This window comes from Mus musculus, chromosome 6 (genome assembly GCF_000001635.26).
Source record: "Mus musculus strain C57BL/6J chromosome 6, GRCm38.p6 C57BL/6J".
NCBI classification, from domain to species: domain Eukaryota; kingdom Metazoa; phylum Chordata; class Mammalia; order Rodentia; family Muridae; genus Mus; species Mus musculus.
The window spans coordinates 71,386,146-71,410,416 of record NC_000072.6 but is presented as its reverse complement, the minus strand read 5'-3'; the positions used below and the strand labels follow the sequence as shown (position 1 = coordinate 71,410,416).

The 24,271-nt window shown below is 41.1% G+C and overlaps 1 protein-coding gene across 2 annotated transcripts in view; it reads left to right on the top strand.

Annotated features, from left to right (window-relative positions):
- Rmnd5a (required for meiotic nuclear division 5 homolog A) overlaps nucleotides 1–21,783 on the top strand; it is a 52,004-nt gene extending 30,221 nt beyond the window's left edge. The window contains exons 5-10 of one of the 2 annotated variants that reach the window (NM_001355745.1): nucleotides 11,124–11,290; nucleotides 11,891–12,056; nucleotides 13,463–13,565; nucleotides 15,638–15,792; nucleotides 17,229–17,314; nucleotides 18,440–21,783. In NM_001355745.1, coding sequence (NP_001342674.1) covers nucleotides 11,124–11,290; nucleotides 11,891–12,056; nucleotides 13,463–13,565; nucleotides 15,638–15,792; nucleotides 17,229–17,292 — 655 coding nt within the window. In that variant the 3' untranslated portion in view covers nucleotides 17,293–17,314; nucleotides 18,440–21,783. Of the gene's footprint in view, nucleotides 1–11,123; nucleotides 11,291–11,890; nucleotides 12,057–13,462; nucleotides 13,566–15,637; nucleotides 15,793–17,228 lie in introns of both variants that reach the window. The other variant, NM_024288.2, reaches the window with a different exon arrangement.
- Nucleotides 21,784–24,271: the final 2,488 nt, after the last annotated feature.

Genomic DNA, 24,271 nt, shown 5'->3' with positions numbered 1-24,271 from the left:
ATTGCTTTGAAGAAACACCATGATCATGGCAACTCTTATAAAGGGCAACATTGACTTACAGGTCAGAGGTTCAGTCCATTATTCTTATGGTAGGAAGCATAGCAGCTTTTAGGCAGGCATGGCACTGGAGGGGCTGAGAGTTCTACCTCTTGTTCTGAAGGCAGCTAGAAGACTGATTTCCAGGCAGCTAGGATAAGGGCCTTAAAGCCCACGCCCACAGTGACACACTTCCTCCAACAAGGACACACCTCCTAATAGTGCCACTCCCTGGGCCAAGCATATTCAAACCATCACAGTGACCCACAACCATCTGTATCTCTTGTCCAGGGGATTTGCTACCCTCTTTGGGACTCTGTATGCACATGGTTACATACAGGCAAAACATCTAAACTTTTTTTTTTTTTAAGTTTTAAAGAGTTTCTGATGTTTGTTTCTTGTTCTTCAGTGCACAGCTTCTCACAGGTGTGCAGCCCTTCATTTCAGGCAACTCTTAGTAGCCACAGACAGAAGAAGAAACAGCTCTCCTGAGGAGACACGTGAAGGGTATCCAAGATCAAACAAGTTGGATTTTCCCCCTAGAGTTTGATTTTCTTCTTTTTACCCAATTAACTGGCCTTAATTCTGAGAAGACAATTTTTTTAAAAAAAAGGGAAGGTGATCCATTTAAAACTAATTCTCTGTATACGCTAAGTGATGGAGAAAGAACACTTCAATTAAAGAGAAGCTAATTAAAATGAGTATTGGGCATGGTGCACACACCTATAATCCTAGCATTTGGAAGATGGAGGCAAGATGATCAGGAATTCAAGGTCATTGTCTGGTACATAGGAAGTTAAGGCCAATCTGGGCTTCCTGTCTCAGAAAAGAGTATAATGAGATACCAGGTGTCAGGGTTATGGGAAAGGATTCGATAGAGACTGGAACAAAAAACAAAGAAAGAGAAGATAGTTGAGGTGATAACATCTTTTTCTGTTTTAAATTTACTGCTGGTGGAAGGCTATAGGAAGATCCAAGCCTATTCCTCAGGAAGAGAATATACATTATCCAACTATCCTACTGAGGGTTCAGCAGCATTGGAACAAAGTCAGCCTATATATCTGAGAACCTCAAGTAAAGTTGAATATATGTGTTTTATGTTTTGTTTTAATCTTTTCTGTTCTTATGAGATAAGGTCTTAGGAAGCTTAGGTTGGACTTGACTTTCTGATTATCCTACAACCTGGACCTCACAAGTGCTGGAGCCAGCGGCCAGCTTGTCTGTGGAACACCACAATCCTCCCTGCTTTCCTCTTCTCCCCCTGTTCTTTTTTGAAACAAAATTTCACTAATGCTATGTAGTACATGCTGATATTAGCTGGAATATTAGTGCTGGAATTACAGGCATGTACCGTCATATATGACTATGACTCTTTTAAGAAAAAAAATAGTTAATGTGTGTGTGTGTGTGTGTGTGTGTGTGTGTGTAACTTGCAGGAATTTGTTCTTTTCCCCATATGTACCTTGGAAATTTAATTCAGATTGTCAGTCCTGTGGCAACTGTCTTTGCCCATTAATTAATCTTACTCCTGTGCATAGTTTCTTAAACAGCTAACAAAAAAGACAGGCTGGAGAGATGGCTTAGCAGTTAAGAGCACTCACTCACTGCTCTTTCAAAGGTCCCAAGTTCAATTCCCAGCATACACAGTGAGTGACTCACAACCATCTGTAACTTCAGTTTCAGGGAACTGACACTCTTCTAAATTCTACACAGATATGTACATACATGGGTATAATTTAAAAATAATAAAAATATCTTTTTAAAAAAAAATCAAAGGCATGTCATCTCTGAGATGAAGAAACCATTAGTATTTCTAATGATGGAATTAGCCAGTAACCACGACTTCGCTATTTGGAAATAACAGGCCCCCATTTGTGAAAAAAAAAATATATATATATACTATATTTTAATTATATTTTTCTCTCTTCCAATTTCTACAAGATCTTCACAGCCTCCCTACCTATGTTTTGTGTTCTTTTTTTCTCTCTTTCAAAAATGAAATAAAGCAAACAACAAAAAAACCAAGAACGCCGGGCAGTGGTGGCGCACACCTTTAATCCCAGCACTTGGGAGGCAGAGGCAGGCGGATTTCTGAGTTCGAGGCCAGCCTGGTCTACAGAGTGAGTTCCAGGACAGCCAGGGCTACAGAGAAACTCTGTCTCTAAAAACAAAAACAAAAAACAAAAACAAACAAAAAAACCAAGCACACACAAAGCACAAAACCACAGCAAGGAAAATCTAAATAAGCAAATGACCAATAAGACAAAAAAAAAAAACCCAAAAGTTTACAAAAAAACAATTGAGTTCATTTTGTGTTGGCTAACTACACCTGGGCATGGGGCTTCTACCTCACTGTCTGCACATTGTCCAGTTGTGTGTCTTTGCTACTGAAAGCTACTGAAAAGAATCCAAATAGATTTCCAGCTACCAAAACAATTTCTCTGATGTGAGTTCAGTTGAGGCAGTGATCTCTGAATCTAGGAGTCATTTTAATGCTATGTTTTTTTATCAGTGTAAGACTCTGATTCTTGGCCATTTTAGCAGTGTCAAATACAGTTTCCATCTCATGGAGTAGACCTTATATATAATCAGAAAATGGTTGGTTGCACCCATAACATTTATGTTGTTATTGCACCCAGTATATTTATCTTACAGGCAGATCACTGTTGTAGGTCTTAGGGTTTGTAGCGAGTGATATTAATGATGACTTTTTTTCTCAAGTAACATACCATGATACCATGACCGCTGGTTAGCAGGGATGAAGCTTCTAGTAGGGCACAAGTTAACTTCTTTGTGTTGGAGAACATAAGTAAATATTTTCTACAATAGAGCCTTACTATCAGGTTGTGACGAATAAACAATAACTTTGGCAATAGTCTATGATGGTTTGGAGTTTTGGTAGAGCCCCTTTGACCAACAATGCAATAAAAAGTAACCCATTTCTGGAACTGTAGGAATATCTAGTTGAGACATTGTCTCCCCTATTATTTGGTGACTCCATTTGGATTCCTTTCATTTGTGTTAGGAAGTTTCTACAATAGTAGGTTTACATATGATTTTTCAAATGGCTTTTAGTATTAGTTGTCCCTACCCAAATTCTCTTTTACCCTTTTCTCCCTCCCCTCTTCTATTTAATGTTCCTATTCTAGTTTTCCCTTCATCTGTCCATCATACTGTATTCTATTACCCCTTTCCATTGGAGATCCTCTCTGGCCTTGTCATATACTTAACTTTTGTGATTATTTCCAGATTAAAAGCTCAAATTATTCCTTGCTCAACTGCAAACACAAACAGTAAATTTAGCTGGGTGTGTTCTTGCCCAGAGATTACCACTCCCTTGATCTCTTTATCTCCTGAACACAGGATTCAGGTCCATTTCACTCTCGGTGCCCCTTTATTATTACTTGAACCATATACTTTGTATTTTTAAGCTTGTATATTTTAAGCTTGCTGTGCTTGATCAGAATGCATGAGACTAAACTGGAGAACCAAAGTCTCTTCTGGGATTTTTTAATACTTCCTTTGTGAATGCAACTAATATAAATCTCTTTATCTTAGCCTCAGCTAGACTCTGCAGACAAGGGAAAAAAGCAGCCACATTCTTCACCAAAATACCACAGTGAAACCTCTTGAGCCAGGTCTGCACAGTTCAAAGCACTCTCAGGAACACAGCCTTCCATATTCCTACTAGGATGGCCCATTAAGACCCGCTTAAATCATTCCACTGCTTTCCAAAATCCACATTCCTCCAAACAAAAGCACAGTCAGGCATATCACAGCAATACCCCACTTCTGATACCAACTTCTGTCTTAGAGTTTTGAAGTGGATCTTGCATCTTTGCTGATCTTGGTTGAGAGAGGCACAGCCGAGAACTTCTCCTGGTGTCCCTCCATGTCACTTCTGCTGATTTGAGCCAAGGCTGAGACCTAGCTGTTTCTGCTAGGTAGTGCCACCACCACTGATTAGAGTTTGCTATCCCGATTCTACTGAACTGTACTGCTAGTATATCCATGAAGTGTTTCCGAGTGGATCAAGTTGCAGTTGCTCACCTGTAAACCAAACTGCTGATTTCGAGACAACACAGATGGGAGTTACTCCAAAGAACCTAGCTGATCAGGTCCACTTTCCCCATATCCTTTCTTTCCCACTACCTCTGGTGGGTGGTGGGCTAAAAGGGAGGTTAAAGCATTTAAGAACCATCATTAAAAATATGATTTGAAAAAAATTAAAGTTGCAGGGTTTTACTGCTATGAGGGGATGCCATGACCAAGGCAACTCTTATAAATAAAGGACATCGTTTAATAGGGGCTGGCTTATAGTTTCATAGGTTCAGTCCATTATTGTCAAGGTGTGAGCATGGCAGTGTCCAGGCAGGCGTAGCACAGGAGATGCTAAGAGTTCACCATCTTGTTCCGAAGGCAAAGAGAAGAAGGCTGGCATCCTCAGATATCTAGGAGGAGGGTCTTAAAACCCACCTCCACAGTGACACACTTTCACCAACAAGACCACACCTACTATCACCCCTTGGACCAAGCATATTTAAACCACCACAGTCTCCTTCAGTTGTCTTAATTGCTGTATCTGAGACTTTATAAGTACTATATTGAACAGGCATGGAGGAAATGGACGCCCTTGTCTTACTCCTGATATTAGTGGAAATAGTTTACATTTCTCTCTGCAGCCAGGTGTGGTGACAGATGCCTTTAATCCTAGCACTCGGGAGGCAGAGGCAGGCAGATTTCTGAGTTCGAGGACAGCCAGGGCTACACAGAGAAACCCTGTCTTGAAAAAACAAAAAACAAAAAAACCAAACTCCACTTTAGGTTGCTGTTGTCTGTGAGACGGCTAGAAGCCGCCTTTATCGTGCTGTGGTGCTTCCCTGTACTTGAAGTCTTCCAGAACCTTTATCCTGAAGGGATGCTGAATTTTGTCAAAGGCCTTTTCTGTAGCTAATGGGATGATCATGTGGTTTTTGTGTTTATATGGCAGATCATGTTTATTGATTTATGTATGTTGACCCATCGTGGCATCTCTGTGATGACTCTTACTTAATCATGATGGATAACCTTTTTAATGTGTTTTTAGATTTAGTTTGCAAGAAATTTGAGGATTTTTGTATTTATGTTCATACAGGATATTGATCTATAATTTTCTTTTTTTTGTTGGGTCTTTGTGTGGTTTTGGTATCAGGGTGGGAGTGGCTTTATAAAAAGAATTAGTAAATGTTCCATTTCTATTTTGTGGAAGAGTTTGAGGAATATTGGCATTGATTCTTCTTTTAAGGTTTTGGTAGTATTCTGAGTTGGATACCTCTGGCCCTGGGCTTTTTGTGAGACTTAATTGCTGCTCCTATTTCAGTGGGGTCTACGGGTCTGATTAAGTTGTTTATTTGATCTTGATTTAACTTCCATATCAAGAGCTGCCTTTATAGTGTCCCATAAGTATGTTGTGATTTCCTTTTGTTCTGTTGTTTTGTTTTGTTTTGTTTTTTTGAGACAAGCTTTTTCTGTATAGCCCTGGCTGTCCTGTAGACCAGGCTAATCTCAAAGTCAGAGATCTGCCTGCCTCTGCCTTCCCAGTGCTGAGATTAAAGGTGTGCACCACCACTGCCTAGTGTCTTTTCCTTTTTATTCAGATCCAAACATTTTATATGTTCATCATGATTTTGGTCTTGACCCATTTTTCATTCAGTAGTGACATCTATTGAGATTTTCTTTTTTTCCTAATATGTGTCCAATATTAGCGAAAGTTGAAATAGTTGCTTGTAAGACAATGTATTTTTTAGTATTTGGGTGAAATATTCTGTAAATGTCTTCTGGTTCCATTTGACTTATGACATTATTTGGCTTCACATTTCTCTGGTTTGATGCCTGTCTTGTCTGTTCATGAGAGTAGGGTACTAAAGTCACTGGTTGAGGGTCATTATATGATTTTAGCTGTAGTGGTGTTTCTTTTATGAACTTGGGTATCCTGTGCTCAGTTCATAGATGTTTAGAATTGCCATATCCTCTTGGTGGATTTTTCCTTCTGGTGAGTATATATATGATGCCCTTCTCTATCTCTTCGATTCAGTTGAATTTGAAGTCTGTTTTGTCAGATATTAAAATATCCACATCTACTTGCTTTGGGGTTTATTTGCTTGAAATATTTTTGTCATTTTTTTAACCCTGGAATGTCTGTTTGGTGATGAGGTATATTTTTGGATGCAGCCAAAAGATGAATCTTACTCAGTTTTGATTTTTTAAAATTAACTTATTTTTTTTTGGGTTTGCCTGCATGTGTGCCTGTGTACCATGTGCATGCTTGGTGGTGCCTTCGGAGGGAGGTCAGAAGAAGGAGTTGGATCTCCTAGAACTGGAGTTACAGATGTTTGTGAACCACCATGTGGGTGCTGGAAATCAAACCTAGATCCTCTGCAAGTGCATTTAACCACTGAGCCATCTCTCCATCCCTGAATGCTGTTTTCTAATTCAGTCTGTTAGTCTGTGTCTTTTTATTTGGGGTATTGAGGGCATTGCTTTTTGAGAGCTATTAGTGAGCAGTGTTTATTGATTCCTGTTATTTGTTATTATGATGTAAGTTGTTTTTACACACACACACTCTCTCTCTGATTTATTGTTCCAAGATTACTGATTTTTTTTGTGTCTTCTTGAATATAGTTAACCTCTTCAGACTGAAGGTTTCCCATTAGCACCTTCTGTAGATATGGATTGGTAGATAGAAATTGCTTAAATTTGTTTTGTTTTTATTGTGGAATGTGTTTCTTCTTGGTTTTTTTTTTTTTTTTTTGGTTTTTAGAGACAGGGCTTCTCTGTATAGCCCTGGCTGTCTTGGAACTCACTTTGTAGGACCAAGCTGGTCTCGAACTCAGAAATCCGCCTGCCTCTGCCTCTCGAGTGCTGGGATTAAAGGTGTGCACCACCACTCTTTTTAAAAATGATTTATTTACTTATTTTTATGTATATGAGTATATGAGTTCACTGTAGCTGTCTTCAGGCACACCAGAAGAGGGCGTAAGATCTCATTATGGGTGGTTGTGAGTCACCATGTGATTGAAGGGATTTGAACTCAGGATCTTCAGAAGAGCATTCAGTGCTCTTACCCGCTGAGCCATCTCACCAGCCCATGGAATGGTTCTTTCTCTGTCAGTTGTGAGAGAGAGCTGTACTAGGTCTGGACTGGCATCTGCGGTCCCTCAGTTTATAGAACATCCATTCAGACCCTTCCAGTGTTCAGAGTCTCCATTAAGAAGTCGGCCATATTCTAATGGACCTGTCTGTATATGTGACTTGCTCTTTATCCATTGTAGCTTTTAACATCCTTCCCTCCCCCTACCTCCCCACCCACGGTGTGTTTAGTGTTTTGTTACGTGTTGTAGGGAATTTATTTTCTAGTCCTATCTATTCGGTGTTTTGTGTGTTTATACTTTAATAGGCAGCTCCTTCCTTATGAGGAAATTTCTACGATTTTGTTAAAAAGTTGTATTATTTGCCTTTGACTTGAGTTTTTCTCCTTCCTCTATTTCTATTATTTGTAGATACGGTGTTTTTATAGTGTCTCAGATTTCCTGGATTGTTTTTGGATTTAACATTTCCTTTGACTGCGTGATCCATTGCTTCTGCTTTCTCTTCAAGACCTGAAATTCTCTCTCTTCTGTGTCTTGTTCTGTTGGTGAGGCTTACCTATGAGGCTTTTATTTGACCTCCTAAATTTTTCATTTTCAATTTTGTCTGAGTTTTAGTTTTTTGTTTCTGCTTTCATGTCTTACAGTGTTTTTATTGTTTCATTCCACTCTTTGTGTTTCCATCGTCTTCACTGAGGCATTTCATACCTTCTTTTAACATACTATACTTGGTATTTTGAAGCTCCTATCTTCTGTGTCAGTTAAATTGCATTTCACAGGCCTACTGCAATAGATTTGTTTCTGGAGGAACAATCCAAATGTTTACTGTTTATATTTGTGTTTGGGGACTTGGATCTAGGTATCTGCAGTTAGGATATTTGAGGTGTTTCTTAGTATAGCTATCTGGTCTTGTCTTTTTTGGGGGGGTGGGTATCCCATGCTTTGGTTGGTGTTGCCCTGTCTGGATCCTAGTTAATTGTGCTGGTATATGATTACTGGCTGAGAGTGCTTTTGTGGGTTGGGTCAGCAGGACACAAAGATGGGATAAGAGGAAAGGCCGGGAGATACAGGCTCAGGACCCTGAGTACACACCAAGATTGCTGATAATACCTTTGAATGAACTGTTGGTGGTCTTTTTGTTTCCACAGTGATGTTAGGAAATTGCTAGCTCTTCCACTGAATTTGATTTGTGGTGTTTTCCATTTTTTGAATTTTAAAGACATTTGGATTATACTATTAATAGCTTCCCATTAAGTTTGTACTTGTAGGGCTGAGTATTGTTAGTCATTCCCAAGAGGGGGAAAAAAATAAGAAGAGTGGTGGAAGTCTTCCACAGGAATATTAGAAGGGAAGGGCATTTGTAGTCTTTAACATGCTGAAAATGGGTATAGTGGTGAGGGCTGTGAGCCTTGGCCAGATGCATTTTTACCAGAAATAGTACCCCATCCAAGTGGCAAATTTAGGAGAGAAGAGGGGAGAGCTAACCATGTGAGTAACATCATGTTATTATGTGTGTGTGTGTGTGTGTGTGTGTGTGTGTGTGTGATGGAAATTATATATACAGAGCCTTAAATATCCCAAACCTTTTCATAGTCTGAGCAGGGTAGAATGCTGCTGTTGGTGCTGTGTGAGTGTCAGTGTGGGCTACTACTGATTAGGTCACCAAGTACCATTATTGGGGGTGGGGGGTCTGATTATGAGAATCCCAAAATTCTTATTTAGAGATTGCAGTGGCTAAAGGGTTGTGATATCTACATATCCTTTGGCAACAGCAAAGTGATGCTAATCTGTGCCCTCTCCCTATTAGGAACCTGTAGTATAAAGTAAAAACCAAGGCAGAGTAGCTTTTGTCTCTTTCAATTTGAATTGAACTGTGAGCAAAAAGCTGACCAGCCCTCAGCTGCATGTGTCCCAAGAGACCTGTGAGTGCTCCAACACAAAATCTGAACTTCCTTAAAGCCTGCAGTCCACTCCTGGGCATATACACAAAGAACCCTGTGTTGCAGGGTGATCTGCACCCCAAGTTATCACTGTAGCTAGGAAATAAAACCAACCTAGTCCAGCAGATAAATGGACCATGATAGTATGTTACATATATAATGTGTAACATTATTCCGCTCTAAAGAAAAGTGAAATTATGAAATTTAAAGGGAAATGCATGAACTTAGAATATATATTAAATATGATCAGCCAGTTTCAGAAAACAAAACATACACTATTTCCCATCCTGCTGATTCTTTAGCATGAACTTTAAATATGACACCATCATGTCACAAAGTCAAGAGGGTGAGTGTACTTGGGTGACATATTTACTTCTGCTTTGTATAAAAGCCTTTACTTTTATTTTTAAAAAAAATTATTTCCTTAATGTGCAGCCTAAATGTTAAAGTTGGTTGAGTCATCGGGAGAAGACTGTAATCTCAGGTCTAGGATCTGGAAAAACATTGTTGGGTTTTTTTTGTTTGTTTTGTTTGTTGTTTGTTTTTGTTTCATCCACTCAAATTGTCATTCATTTATTAGTGTTAGGTGACTTGAGCAAGCTAGTGATAGGGACAAGAGTACTGTTGGGAAATTATTAGATAAGGAAGGTGCTATTGGGTACAATGGAGGAAGAGTTACTCGTATTTTATGTCACCTTTACTTTGTTCTCCCTTCCCCATGTGCCAGGGATCAAGGCAGAGGCCTTGTACATGCTGGGCAAGCGCTCCACCACAGAATATATTCCCAGCTCGGCTTGCTCACATTTTATATTCATACCTGGTTCATGTTCAAGTGGTCCTTGGTGAATTGGGTTAGCTGAAAAATGTCCAAATAAAAGTCAATTAAAGGATAGGCTTTATAGTTGAATATCAAAATGAAGCTTTCTTATCACATTTGTAAAATTTGACTTTAACAGCTGATAAAGTTAAAGTTAAAGATGAATTAGTCCCTCCTTGTGCAGCTGCTGCCTGATCACTCATGGCACTTCAGAGTTTCAGAACAGAACATTATTTCCCTGTGTATAGATATAGTGATAGTATAGCTATACAAATCTTTTTGTCATGAGAGCACATAGTGTATGTATGCTTTTTTTTATCTTCTCAAAGTACTGGGACTCAGTGGTGAGCACTTGTCGCACTTCCAGAAGACCTGGGCTTTGTTCCCAGCACTCACATGATAGATCAAAACTATAACCCCAGTGCAAGGGACCCCAGTGCTCTCCTGTGGCCTTTGAGGGTACGCGACATGCACACGTGCATAATACATGGGACAACACACAAACACACATAAAAGTAAATCCTAAAAAAGACTGGGAACCTTGAGAAATATCTATGGTTTCTGGGTTTGTTTCTTTGGTGTATTTTGTTGTTGCAGTGCTGGGGGTTGAACCCAGGACCCTTTTATTTGTGTAAACAACCACCCCATCACTGAGCTGCATCCACAGCCTCAATGTTTGCAGGTTCTTAATGCTAGACAGAGTAGAGATTCCAGGCCTGTGAAGTAGTGAAGCAGGTAAAGGTGCCTGCACCAAGCCTTGCTTGAGTTCATGGCTGTCCTCCAGCTTCCCGGGAAGGTTATGATGTGAGTAAAGAACGGAAGCGTAAGAAATGGAAGCGTGTAATTTAAAAAGTAAGGGGCTCCCTTCAGAATTTTGGCTAATTTACAAATATGCTTGCTTAATAGGAAGAAGGGTGGCTATAAGTGATTTAGGTGTGAATCTCAAGGCTTACACTCCAGAGTGTGGCCCCCTTCAAATCCAAGTGTATTATGTGACATACCAGAGCCATTCACTGTAATACCTTAGTGAAGAAGTAATTATCATCTAATATAATTTCCTTTGTGTTTGCATCTCCTAATGGTTGATATTACCACAACCTCCCACAAGAGGGCAAACTAGACCCTCTTATGCTAGATGTCAACCAGTTTTTAAAGCATCCTACTCATGTCCTTGATTACCCTTGACACATTTTTCTGTTGCCTTAGGTGGGCAGTATCAAACCGAGAAATGCTCATAGCCCAAAACAGTTCCTTGGAATTTAAGCTACACCGACTGTATTTTATTAGCTTGTTAATGGGTGGAACTACAAATCAGCGAGAAGCCTTACAATATGCGAAAAATTTCCAGCCATTTGCCCTAAATCATCAAAAAGGTGAGTCTGGAATCAGACTGCTGTTTTCCTTTGTTCTTTGGGGAGGGAGCATGGGCAAGGTGGAGAGAGTACAAGGAGTTGAGACAGTCTCTGTGTATGGCCCAGGCTGGTCTCAAAACTTGTGATTCTCCTAGGTCAGCCTCCAGAATGCTAAGAGTACAATGAGGAGGAGGTCTTTAGTGTTTGGGGGGAGCTAGTAGCCACTACTTGTGTCTCTCATACATATTTTCTAATGACTAAAACTGTTGGGATAACTGGCAGTTAAGGACTCTTTAATATAAGGACACCAAGACCAAGCTGTGGCTTGCTCCTTGGCCACTTTCCTCTCACCACGTGCTGCTGCCACACGTGTCAGAGTAGCTACGTATTCACCAAACACATATGGCAGTGTAAGACTAGAAAGTCTGAGCTCGTTATTTTCAGTGCTTTCTTCTTCTCCTCTCCTGTATACTTAATTAAGGAGGAGGATTTGCGATCACGCTTAGGGACCACGTTTACATTATTTTAGGCTGTGTCACATGGGATGGACATGTCTTCACAAGTCAGTGCTGTTTGAGACGTGAGTACACACCTTCATTGTGCTGGAGCTTTTTCTTTTAGACATTCAGGTATTGATGGGAAGCCTCGTGTACCTGCGACAAGGGATTGAAAACTCACCATATGTTCACTTACTTGATGCAAACCAGTGGGCTGACATCTGTGACATCTTTACACGGGATGCTTGTGCCCTCCTGGGGCTCTCCGTGGAGTCTCCTCTCAGTGTCAGGTGTAGTAATGGGCTCTGGTTGCTCTGAAATGGGCATTATACTGGGTGGCTTTTCCTGGTCCTTTAATCAAACCAGTAGATTGTGTTGTCTTTCTGGAGACGTATAATAGTTGGTACTTGAAGTGCTTGCCACAGATGGCAATGACACAGTTTAGGTCAGCAAGTTCTCCAAATGTGACCCGGGAGCCAGGGAGTCCCAAAACCCTTTCCACTGCTGACATTTGCACGGATGATGCAGAAGCAGAAGTAAGTTAAATGTCAGGGTCTGTGTTGTGGGGACACTGATGCCAGCCTCAGCAGGTATCATCACTACCATGCTGGCTGCCTAGGAAATGCTTGCTGAGCTCTGCAGTACTTTGGGTGGGCAATAGATACTTGCTTTCAGTTGATATTTGGGTCTGGATCTTCTTAGCATTCTCTGTGACACAATAGGGCATTTGCATAAAGCGTTTAGTTTCTCACCACAGTATGATGCTTGTGTTGACAAAGCACCTGTGTTATGTCTTGTTGCAGAATACAGTTTTTACTTGAACTCATTTGCGACAGACACTCAAATTTATTGTGTTTATTGTGATTTATAAATGAATCAATCAGTAAATTTAATTTCTAACAAAAAGTGATCTACTCTATGAAAACCAAACCACAGTTTATTGACATTCTTGGTTTTAAGTTATTTTTCCAAGTGAATGAAGTAAGTTTGTCACAGTAAAGGAAGCAAGTGTGTGCATCTTTCCATACAGTGATAAAGGTCACGATTTTAGACTAAAGTTAAAAGTTTTGGTTCTGAGCTTGAAAGCCTTTTCTGATGAGACTGGCGAAGACATTGTAGTTTAAAAAAAATAACTGTAAACTGGTGGGAAAACTTTGGAATGTTTTATTCATATAACCTTGCATAATCATACTTAAAGAGAAGACAGGCCCAGAAGAGTCTCCTCCCCTTTAAATGCTAAAGCACAAGTCCACCGTGTCTGAGGCACACTGGTCTTTAGGCCTTGCATTTCCCTCACCCCTCCTTGAAGTGATGCGATTTGTGCTCATGATGACGGCTCGTCCCTCTCAGCACAGAAGGCCAGCGCTACCTCTCTCCTGATAGGCAAGCCAAGTATCTTTTTAATTACTGAGGGGTTAGTGGAAATTAAATGTCCTATCAGAACGCAATCTTTTGAAAGCTTGCTCTTCTTCTTCCTTCTCCCACGCTGCCTAGGGTTATGTGACAGTGCTAGAAGTTTGTGTTTTACTTGTAAAGAGGATTACGTTTTAGTAATTATAGGAAATAGAGCTGAGGACTGGGAGCATGAGGGAGAAAAAAGTTGAGTTGTTTTCTTTTTAGAGGAATAGCTGTCCTGCACCTGCTGTAGGGTTAGCATCCCTGGGGTTGGCACTGATGCTTCCTCTTTTGCCCTCAGTTTCTCAGCAGGTTGTGTGGCGCTGCCTGCGCTAATTAACATCAAAGCTGTGATTGAGCAGAGGCAGTGTACTGGAGTTTGGAACCAGAAAGACGAATTACCTGTGAGTTCAACTTGACAATCCTTGAAGATGAATGTTTAAATTTCGCCATTTAACCAGAAAACGCTATTGTAGCTATTCAACATGTTTTGTTTGTTTGTTTGTTTTTGTTTCTGTTTTTGTTTTAATGCACATAACATGAGTGAAAAATAAGGTTGGGAGTATAGCTCAGTGGAAGACCATTTGCCTAGCAGGCTTGAAGCTTTGAGTCTAGTCTCAGCACCGCTCTAAAAAGGAAACAAGTCAGTTAACTAGTTAAAGTTAAAATAGGTATAGGGAGGTGATGGGAGAGTTAGGAAGATGTTTGTAAATTTGAGACCAGCCTACATACTATGTTCTAGGGTAATCAGGGCCTCTTAGTGAGACACTATCTTAACAACAACAACAACAAAAATGAAACAAGAAAATAAATTTGAGGGACTTTAACCTGTAATTTCCATTTGTGAGAAAATTATGTCACAGATGCCGGAGGGTTAAATTAGTCAGCCATTGACATGAGCTGCTTTTTTTTTTACCACACCTGCACACAGATTTGTCTGTAGCTAGCTTGTTCTTTCAGTTGTAAGCCTGTCAGTTGGTTGCACCAACTATAGCAGCTTGTCAAGAGGATGCTTTGTGTTAAAGGCACAGGTGTCTTCCCAGTGCTACATGTGCTCAGGATATAAGCAGCACTGTACTCTGCTGCTGCTGCTGCTGCTGCTGCTGCTGCTGCTGCTGGAGCAAATGAAGAACTCTTTTTCTTAAGCAGATAACCAGCTTCTGGCAGTTGCATGATCTTGCTGTGAGTGTTTTTGAAATATGCACACTGAAGTAGAGTAATCTGTAGGGGATCTCAGCTAACAGCATGCTCTTGACTGGAAAAGCAACAAGAGGTAGTGGTTGGTAATCTTTCCTCAGGAAAGATTTGTTGTGCTTTTGGCTTTTGCCCCCCCCCCCCTTTTCTTTTTGGGGGCTCAGGGGATACTCTTAATATGTAGGCCAGTTGGGGTTTCCTCTGATCCCCCTGGGCACTGGGTTTATAGGTGTGTTCCACCGTTTTTGCAGTACTGTAGTTTGGACTCAGATCCTTGTGCACACTGAATTCCTCCCCCTTTGTCAGTTTTTCTTAAAGATCGTTATTAATCGACTTAAGTCTGTGTGTCCCTGGCTGGCGTGGAACTCGTTTTGTCTAGATTGTATCAATCAGACTGGCCTCAAACTCAAAATCCCCTTTCTCTGCTGGGATTAAAGGTGTGTGCCACCACACCTGGCAGTAATGGACTTTGAGAATAAGAAGGAAGGAACACGAAGTATTTGTGGAGGCTCTGGTATTCAGTAGCAGGTCTGATAGATAATTTCAAACTTTTATATGGTTTGATTTATTTGTGGCAAAAACACAATGTTGATATCATGCCGTGAGCTTTTAATGTGAACAAATGACTAAAAGTCATGTTGCGATTAAGCTTAAGCTGATGTCACAAGCCTGCAATTCCAGATATGTAGGAGGCTGAGGCAAGAGGATTGTAAAATCAAGGCCTGCCTGGGCAACTTATGGAGATCCTATCTCAAAAGGCACAGAAAGGGGGCACATGCACAGGGGTGATGGTCAGGAGCTAGGATGGGGCGCTGGACTAAAGCTCGCCTAGCCACATGCAAACCCTGCATTGGACTCCAGCACCGGGGAGAAACAAAAACAGAAACTTTGCCTACCTCCCTGCTTCAGGTTTTTTCTGGACCATTTCATACAAATTACATAGGAAACTCAGATCTGAAGTCACCCAGAAGGTAACTATATTTAGACTGCCCTTGGAGGAGTTGTTGCGCTGAATTTATCACCTAACCAAGCACTTCTACAGAGCAGTCAGACTGTCTGCTTCTGCTCTTGGTATATGTTCTGGTGAAATGACAAGGTATTTAGGCAGGGGATGTAGCTTAGTGGTGGGCCAGGCTGCCTGGTACCACCACAAACAGATACTCAACTTCTGAAGCATCATGTTTGATTTTCTCAGACCTCAGATTGCAGTTTGAAAAGCAGTGTTGTAGTTTTTCAGATAGGAGATTTAACTAGTCTTTGTGCATTTCTCTTTTTTGAATAGATTGAAGTGGACCTTGGTAAAAAGTGCTGGTATCACTCCATATTTGCCTGTCCCATTCTTCGTCAGCAAACAACAGATAACAATCCACCCATGAAATTGGTTTGTGGTCATATTATATCAAGAGACGCCCTGAATAAAATGTTTAATGGTAGCAAGTAAGTGTCTGACTTCTTAAGCATTAAGTAGATCTGTCTTGCAGGAAGTAAGATGTAATAAGGATAAATGAGTGAATCCAAAATCTTTTGTATGTTTGTTCGTTTGTTTTGTTTTCCGAGACAGGGTTTCTTTGTATAGCCATGGCTGAGTACTGGAATTAGTGTGTAACACTGTGCTCAGCCATAACTATATTTAGAAATGAGTTTTCTTAACTAGTCATAGAAAGTGGATTGCATCTAATCTCTTTGGTTAGTTTAGCCAGCTCAAGGATTTGAAAATTAGACTTATAAATGTACTCGGATCCTTGTGTGGCCCTCTCTCCAAGGCTTAAGAATTGTCTTCTGTGCATATCCTTCTCCCTTCTGGGTTTCGCTTCTCTCACTTAGAGCATTATTGTGGAGCTATTTTTATATGCTATTTTTATATTTTTATATATCACAAAAGAGCCGTTTGTGATTGTTGTTAAAGTTACAGAGGAGCACGGTATGGTGGTGCATGCTTCTAATCCCAGCGCCTGAGTGGTAGAGGTAGTAGGACCCAGAATTCAAGATCATTCCCAACTATATAGCAAGTTAGAGGGGTCATCTTGAGCTACATAAGATTGTCTCAGCCTACTTTTACTGCCCTTCCCACCAGTGTAGACTACTCTGCAGTGTGGAAATACCATTATTTAGCCATTTCTTCTTGGTGAATACAGTGCCAGAGTGTGTTGTCCATATGTGATAATTGCTACCAGTGTAATCGTGGTTCAGCGTGCACAGACATTTGTAAATTTTACAGACAGCCCAATTTAAAACAAAACAGATCTCAAAGGTGTTCTGGCTTAGGTAGTTAGGCTAGTCTTCACTGATGTTTGTTCTGGCCTTATTGTGGGAAGACCCTTTCCTGGGAGGTCTATCGCTTGAGAGAAAGTGTTTATAACCTTCCCAGACCACACAGAAATCCTGGCAGTACAGATCACTGGTGACTGTGGCCACAAGGAACTAGCGCTCTTTGTCACTGAAAGCCGTGTGGGCTGTTCTTAATGCAGGCTGGTAGATCACAATAGATTGGCTGTTCTTGAATAGATTACACAGCCACACATTGGAAATTCATCTAGGGACAGGTGCAATGTAAACCTCGGTAGGCAGAGATTAGATTACTTCTAAAGCTCAAGAATCAGTTTTCAAAAAATTGTCTTTATTTTACCTGCAAAACAGTTTTCACCGATTACTAAGTATCAGAGAGGCTCTCAGGTTAGGGTCTGATTTAGGTGGTGTTTTCTGTGACTCCTCAAAGCCTGGCTGACGAGCATAGCTGATCCTCCAGGCAAAAGAAGCAGTTCAGCTTTGCTTGCACGTGTTGCAGGTGTGCATACAGGTGTGAAAGTGTACTTTATAACTGTGCTCAGTACTGATACTATTCTTTGTCTCAATCTTTTCTATTTTATATATAGATTAAAATGTCCATATTGCCCAATGGAACAGAGTCCAGGAGATGCCAAACAGATATTTTTCTGAAGAATGAGTTTGTTTGCAATTTGTAAGTGAAACTGAATTATGGGTACATTCAAGACAAGAGTGTTCCATTGACTGCAGCTATCCAAGGACCGCCTGTTCATAAGCTATGCTCCAGAGGCTGCCGATTCACTCGTGTGCACGGAGGGGGTGCTCCAGATGGGAATCACACAGGGCTTTCTTCACTCTTGGTCTTCGTTTCTGATCAAGTAAACACCAGCAGTTGTCATTCAGTGCAGGTTTTTGTACTTCTATATGGTGATTTTTTTACTTAAAAGCAGAAACAGAAGTTGACCTTCCTGACATGTGTTTAATATTCCTCCTGCTTTTACAGATTCTGACGTTTTCTTGATAATTGTAAGCTTGAGAGTGTTTGTGGAAGAACTTACTTTCTTCTTATGTATACATAATTAAATGAAAAGTCTTCATAGGAGTTTGACAAAATGAATTGTGGTTATAAAACGAATTTGCTTTTTTGTTGTTTTGTTTTTCTTTTTTGGCCTAAGGAAGAAAGCTGTGATAAATTTCAAATTTGCATAGCTTTTCAATGTTTTGCTCTGCTCCCGCTCTTGCTTCAGAGTCGGCACACTCACCTGCATTTGAGTTCTGTCTATAGCCCAGCAGGCTGCCTGTTTAAAATCCCATCATGAATTTAACAGGCTGATGTGAGAATGAAATAGATATTACTGGGGTTTTGTTGTTGTTTGTTTATTTGTTTTGCTTTTATTACCAAGAGGTGCTTTTTAATAAATGGATATTGAAGTTAGGGTGTTACTAATTTGATGTATGGTTTCACAGTCTAGCATACTGTCCTTTGACATCTGCCTTTAAGACTTGGCTGAGTGTCTCATTAGTTTATCATCACAGATACGCAGTGTTATGCATGTGTATAGAAGTGTGTGCACCAGCATCAAACATTGTGTGTGTGGAAGGGAAGAAGCCTGTCCATTCTAAACGCAGTTGCCAGTCTCATCACTTCAGGTCCTTACGGGCAGGCTCTAGCAACTTTCCGTGTATGGACCTCGTTTTTTGCTGTTTTGTGTTTAATTAGTATATTGTTCATGCCTCTCTTCTGCAGTGTCTCATCTCATAGACTGTGAACCTGTATATTATTCAAATGGCTACAGATAATGCTCTTTTCTTTTGTGAGGTCTCTTCATTTAATGCACTGCCCAGAAAGAGCCATGTGTAAGAGTTGTTCTCTGTTTGAGGAACTAACTACATGGAAAAGACTTCTGACTTAAACCCATGAAATACTTCATCTTGAGAAGAGTGCTATGTGGAAATCACCAAATATCTCGCAACTTTATTTCATCTGGTGTAAATCTGAACATCAACATAGGAAAACTGTCATGAGAAAATGAAAAAGCATAAACACAGAAGCAACGAGAAATGTGACTCTTGTTATTTTAAACCACAGACGGACTTGGGTTAAGGGAATGGGGACGACAGCTTTGGTGCTAAGTTAATCAGAAATTGCGAGCATGCACAGTGGTATGCCAGCCTGGGTGATGCTTTCCTAGGAGAGCCGGTATTTGCTTGTAAGGGAAAGAATGGTATTGTAGAAAAACCCAAGAAATGACCACGTGGTCAGTTTCATGGTGATGGCTACTGTGTACTGTGTAGGTTACCTGGGTCAAGACTGGTCCAGCTTAGAGTGCATGCTCTGTTCATACTCAGCCTAGCTCACAGTGACTTGTGCTTCACTGTCAGGATGCTCTGTAAAGTTCCTCATCCCTGTGAAGCAGGGAAAGAACAGAGGTGCCTCTGGACTGCAGGAGAAAGGCGTCGTGCCAGGCAGTATCCTGTGGAGGGAGGAGGGTGTACGTTCGTTTACTATGGATAGTTTTTCCTTTGAATTAAATTGTAGCGTGTCAGGCTTTCTTTTTTCTTTTCTTTTCCTTTTTTTAAACTTTGTTATTCCTAAGCCAAATTTAGTTTTTAGGTTTCTTTTTTTCTCTATAACTTATTCTTGCCTTCCCACCTCAAGCGTCTGTATAACATTTAGACTACACATAAAGTTTATGTGGTACAGACATGCCCTTGAGGTTGGTGGAAAATAAAAAACAAGACCCTTCACACAGTTAGCTCAGGCCATTTTAAGGACGAAGGCTCTGCTGGTCCTCCTGTGCTGGGAATCTCTTTGATGGCCTCTTGTGAAGCTCATGAAACTTTAACAAGTGTTTGACCTTACAGCTTCCTCTGGGAGGTCGTGTAGACCCAGTGGGCAAGCAGGACAAGGGCCCAGAACTGAAACTTGATCTTAAAATTTACCATGGAAATGAGGTCTTAGGCTCTTCTTTAAATGTGTGTACTTTTATCTGTGAGAGACTGACTATAGCAGAAGCGGATTCAAAGAAGACAGACCTTGACCAAAGATGCTGAAATACAGTGTTGGGATCCTTGTACTCTGGAACCATGCCATCACTGATGTCATGCTCATGCTACCTAGCATGCAGGAGGATGCCATCTGTTTCTTTGAGCCTTGTTAGAGAAGGTAATGCTAGAGGAAGACTCAGTCACACAGATAACAGGCATTGGAAACAGCCGCACTATGGCTTCTTTGAGACCCTATTTCCTTTTCTGGTTGTGGACAAGGCTGCCTTAGGACTTTGCTAACCCAATAAAACCTTTAGATTCTGGTGAAGCCAGAGCCTCTCCACAGTGGCTAAGGTTGTTGTTGATCTTTTTCTCCTTTGTGTGATCATCACAGATGCCATTTCTGTTTTATTGATGATTATATGAGACTTTTAATACATAAATGAACGGGTACTGGTGCCTCTTTATTTTTAAAAATTTGAAGAAAAAGAGCCACCTCATATTCATAGAGTGTGTATTTTGTGAGTGTGTGAGCATTTGATTGGAAATAAGAAAGTTATTAAGTAAATTTTTCGTTTTACTTTTTCCACAGCAGCTAACGTGTAGGGAGACATTAAACCCACACCAAATCATGAGGGGCTGAGGACCCCCAATCTTCTTCTCTAGGTCGCCAATCCCACAGGCTGTACAGCTCAGTTCCCTATGTTTATGCTGTGTTGTTCCCACCTCAGTGCTGTCAGCCTTTGGGACAGTGGCTCTCAAAAGCCAAGAGCTCTTGGTTTATCTGCACAGTACAAGCTGCTGGTAGACTACACTAGCCCTCTGGTTTCCCAGCGCAGCCTCTCATACAGTGGACTGACAGCCTGCACTCTGTTTAGTCAGCCGACTCAGGTTATCTTCAGGGAAGGTATGGAGGCATGGTTTGTTTCGGTTCATCTCCAGGATGTATACAGTGAAGACAAACCAAATACTTTTCACCATTGAACTATCTGTACATTATCTTTGGTAACACTAGACTAGTGTAGTCTTGGGGAACACACCGAGGAAACATGTAGCGAGAATCACATACAAGGCTTGGTGTTTCATAAGCATGCCTGCTGACAGCTGTATGTGGTACTGCAGTGTTTACCATAAACAGGTACAGGCTTCATGAGTTTTTCATACTGATTTACAATTGAGTAGATACCAAAAACAGAGTGGCAAGTGTATTTTAGTAGCAGTTGAGGCAATTAGTTTTAGGGTGAATTTTTCACTGTTGATTTTACTTTAAGATGTAGCCAGAGAAAGTTTTGTTTTTAAGGCATTTTAAAGCTGTAGCAGGCGTATGCTTCATTTTCTTCCAAAGAGGCAAAAGCAGCTAGACTCGCTTACAGCACATGCTTCGCTCCATGGTATGGGTGGACACCTACACTTGTCAGTAGCAGTCTTAAACTCCTCACTGCCAGGCAGGGGTGGGCTTCTGTAGGATTTAGTGCCTGAACATTTCTTTTGGAAGGGGCTGGAGTGAATGTACTGGGTATGGGAGGGGAGCAGAAGGAAATAGGACTGTGAGTGAGTGTGCATGTGTGGGAATTCATCATAACCCTTGAAGCTAGCAAGCGACCGCTGTTGGCCGAGCTTCACTCATGACTGCAGCGTGCATGTATCTCTTCACCATGTCTTCTCTCACCTTCACTAAGGAGTCACCAGATCATCTGGCTCAGATGCTCAGGATGTATTCCTTTGGCTTACCCCGTGCTCCTGGGTTCTATGGTGTTTCTATAATTATGAATAGTGTTGCACTGTAATCTATCATATAGAGCTATATGTATGGAAATTTTTGATCAGTTTTTTAAGAGATGTATCCTGTTTGCAAAGGCACAATAAAATTGCATCTTCTAGATTATAGGCAATAAAGATAACAATAAACCTTATTTAACAAATCAGACTGATACTCTCTGCTTATTTGATTTGGTGGGGGAGGGAGGATGTCTAACATATCCAGTAGTTTCAGGGATTTCATTTTAACTTAAAAACTCTGATATATTTAATTTATAAATTTCGGACTGATAAAAAAATAGAGTTTTGGAAAACTATAAAAAATGCTTTGTTAATGTGTGTATTCCTATGTAAAACACATGGCTTCTTCTGTGTATATTTTTTAAAATTAAAGACTTGCACATTTAAAAAACTGTTTTTGTGGATCCAGTTTGTGAACTTATCAGTTGACAGAAGGACTGGAGAGTCAGAGGAGAAAGCCCCTGTCTGCATCTGCCAGCGTCTGCATGCATTGGGGGAGCGGAAGCGAGTAATATCTTTTGTCAACTTTTTTTGGGGGGGGTTGTTTTGTTTTGCTTTGTTTTGGTTTGGTTTTTTTTGTTTGTTTTTGTTTTTGTTTTTGTTTGGTTTGGTTTGGTTTGGTTTTTCGAGACAGGGTTTCTCTGTGTAGCCTTGGCTGTCCTAAACTCACTCTGTAGACCAGGCTGGCCTGGAACTCAGAAATCCGCCTGCCTCTGCCTCCCAAGTGCTGGGATTAAAGGCGTGCCCCACCACACCCGGCTTTTGTCAACATCTTAACACCAGCAGTGTGAGAAGAGGTGGCTGGACACCTCCTAGAGTTTGAGATGTTTCCTTGGTTCTCCCTTTTGCCCATTCTGTGCTCTGCCAAGAGTCGAGCAGGTTGCTGGGGCTGGGGAACGGGGTTGGGGGTCAGCACCTCAGAGCAGAGGCTGCATTGTCAGCCTCAATGGGAAACGAAGGCCATCCATACAGAGCAAGAGGTATGTTCATTTTGTCTAGGTTTTAAAGAGACATTGTTACCAAGGAAAAATCTTGGCTCATGAAGTTGCTTGAAAAAGCCCTAGAGGCATCCTGGCTATGGAGTAGTCTTCAGTGCAGAGTCTTGGTGCCACCATGATTTTGGTTTTTCTTGGTATCTGTACTAGTTTGTTTTCTATTGCTGTTATAAACAACATGGCAAAAGCAGCTTACCCACAGGCCTGTCTGTCAGAGGCAGTTCCTCAGTTGAGGTTTCTTCACATTGACAAGAATTAGCCAGTACAATATCACGGAGGGAAAGAACCTAAACAGCCATTGGTTGACTTAAAAATTGCTAACTGGGCGTGGTGTTACGTGTCTAGGCACTGCGTTTGCAGCTTTTGCCACATAACAGCTGAAGGACATGTCTGTCAGAAACGCACTTCACTTGGACCTGCAGGTGTTGATGACTGATGTTGATAAAGTGCTTAGTATCTCTTCCTTCATGTTCCATCCATTTCCTTTTCTGCGCCAACCTTTAGGTTGGGTCAGATTCTACTTGTCTGCATGTGTAGTAGACATGGTTGATCATTAACTCGAGCTAGATTTAGGTGGTTTCTCCCCTGCCAGCTCCCATTGAAGACTAGTGATACCTATTAACCACCATGACTAAACACAGGCCATGACAGTAGGAGGAAAAAGTGACAGGGCCTGGAGAGATGGCTTGATGATTAAGAGCACTTGCTATTCTTACAGAAGAACAAGCACCATTACTCTAGTTCCAGAGGATCTGATGCCTTCTGATGTCTGTAGGCACCAGGCATGAACTTGGTGCACATACATACATGCAGGCAGAGCACTTGGGTTCCTAAAAGATCTCCATGCTGAAAAGACATGAATGGCCATCCTTTTGTTTGGTCCATCTCCCTTACTGCTAGCCTTTAGCTGTGATCACCATACATCCCAGGAGTAGAGAAGCTAAGTTATGTACAAAGCTGCCTTTTCATTCTGTTGCCACTGAATAAATCTTTTATTGCCAACACTTACTCTCTCAGACTTTGATTTCCTATGGCATATGTTTTGATACCTGAGTATGATAGAGTATCTGGGAAACTGGGTCCCTCCCAGGCACATTTGGGACTAATCAGGTGTTGTAGTAAGACTAGGCATCTCATTTCTCCTTAGGGCAAGGTCTTACAGGATGCAGGGGTGCTCTTAGTTACCTGGGGCTCAGATTCCTAGGAATAATTTACAGGAGAATAAAAGTTACTATGTAGCCGGGTGTGGTGGTGCACGCCTTTAATCCCAGCACTCGGGAGGCAGAGGCAGGTGGATTTCTGAGTTCGAGGCCAGCCTGGTCTACAAAGTGAGTTCCAGGACAGCCAGGGCTATACAGAGAAATCCTGTCTCGAAAAATCAAAAAAAAAAAAAGTTATTATATATGTATGTATATATATACACACACATATATATATATGTGTGTGTATACTTTCTGCTTAAGGAAACATCAGAGAAAACTTTTTCTTTAGCTTTTAAACTGCTTTGAAGAGAGCTTATATCCTAGGAGGGGTTACTGTCTATCTTGGAAAGTGATTAAGGTGGGGAGACCATGGGGACTGGAGAGATGGCTCCCTAGTTAAGAGCACTTGATGCTCTTCCAGAAGACTTGAGTTCAGTTTACAGCACCTACATTAGTGGTTACTATCACAGAGGGGGAACAAAGATTTGTGATGGTTTGTATATGCTTGGCCCAGGGATTGGCATTGTTAGATGGTGTGACCCTGTACGAGTAGGTGTGGCCTTGTGGGAGTAGATGTGTCACTGTGGGTGTGGGCTTTAAAACCCTCATCCTAACTGCCTGGAAGCCAGTCTTCCACTAGCAGCCTTCAGATGAAGACAGAACTCTCAGCTCTACCTGCACTGTGCC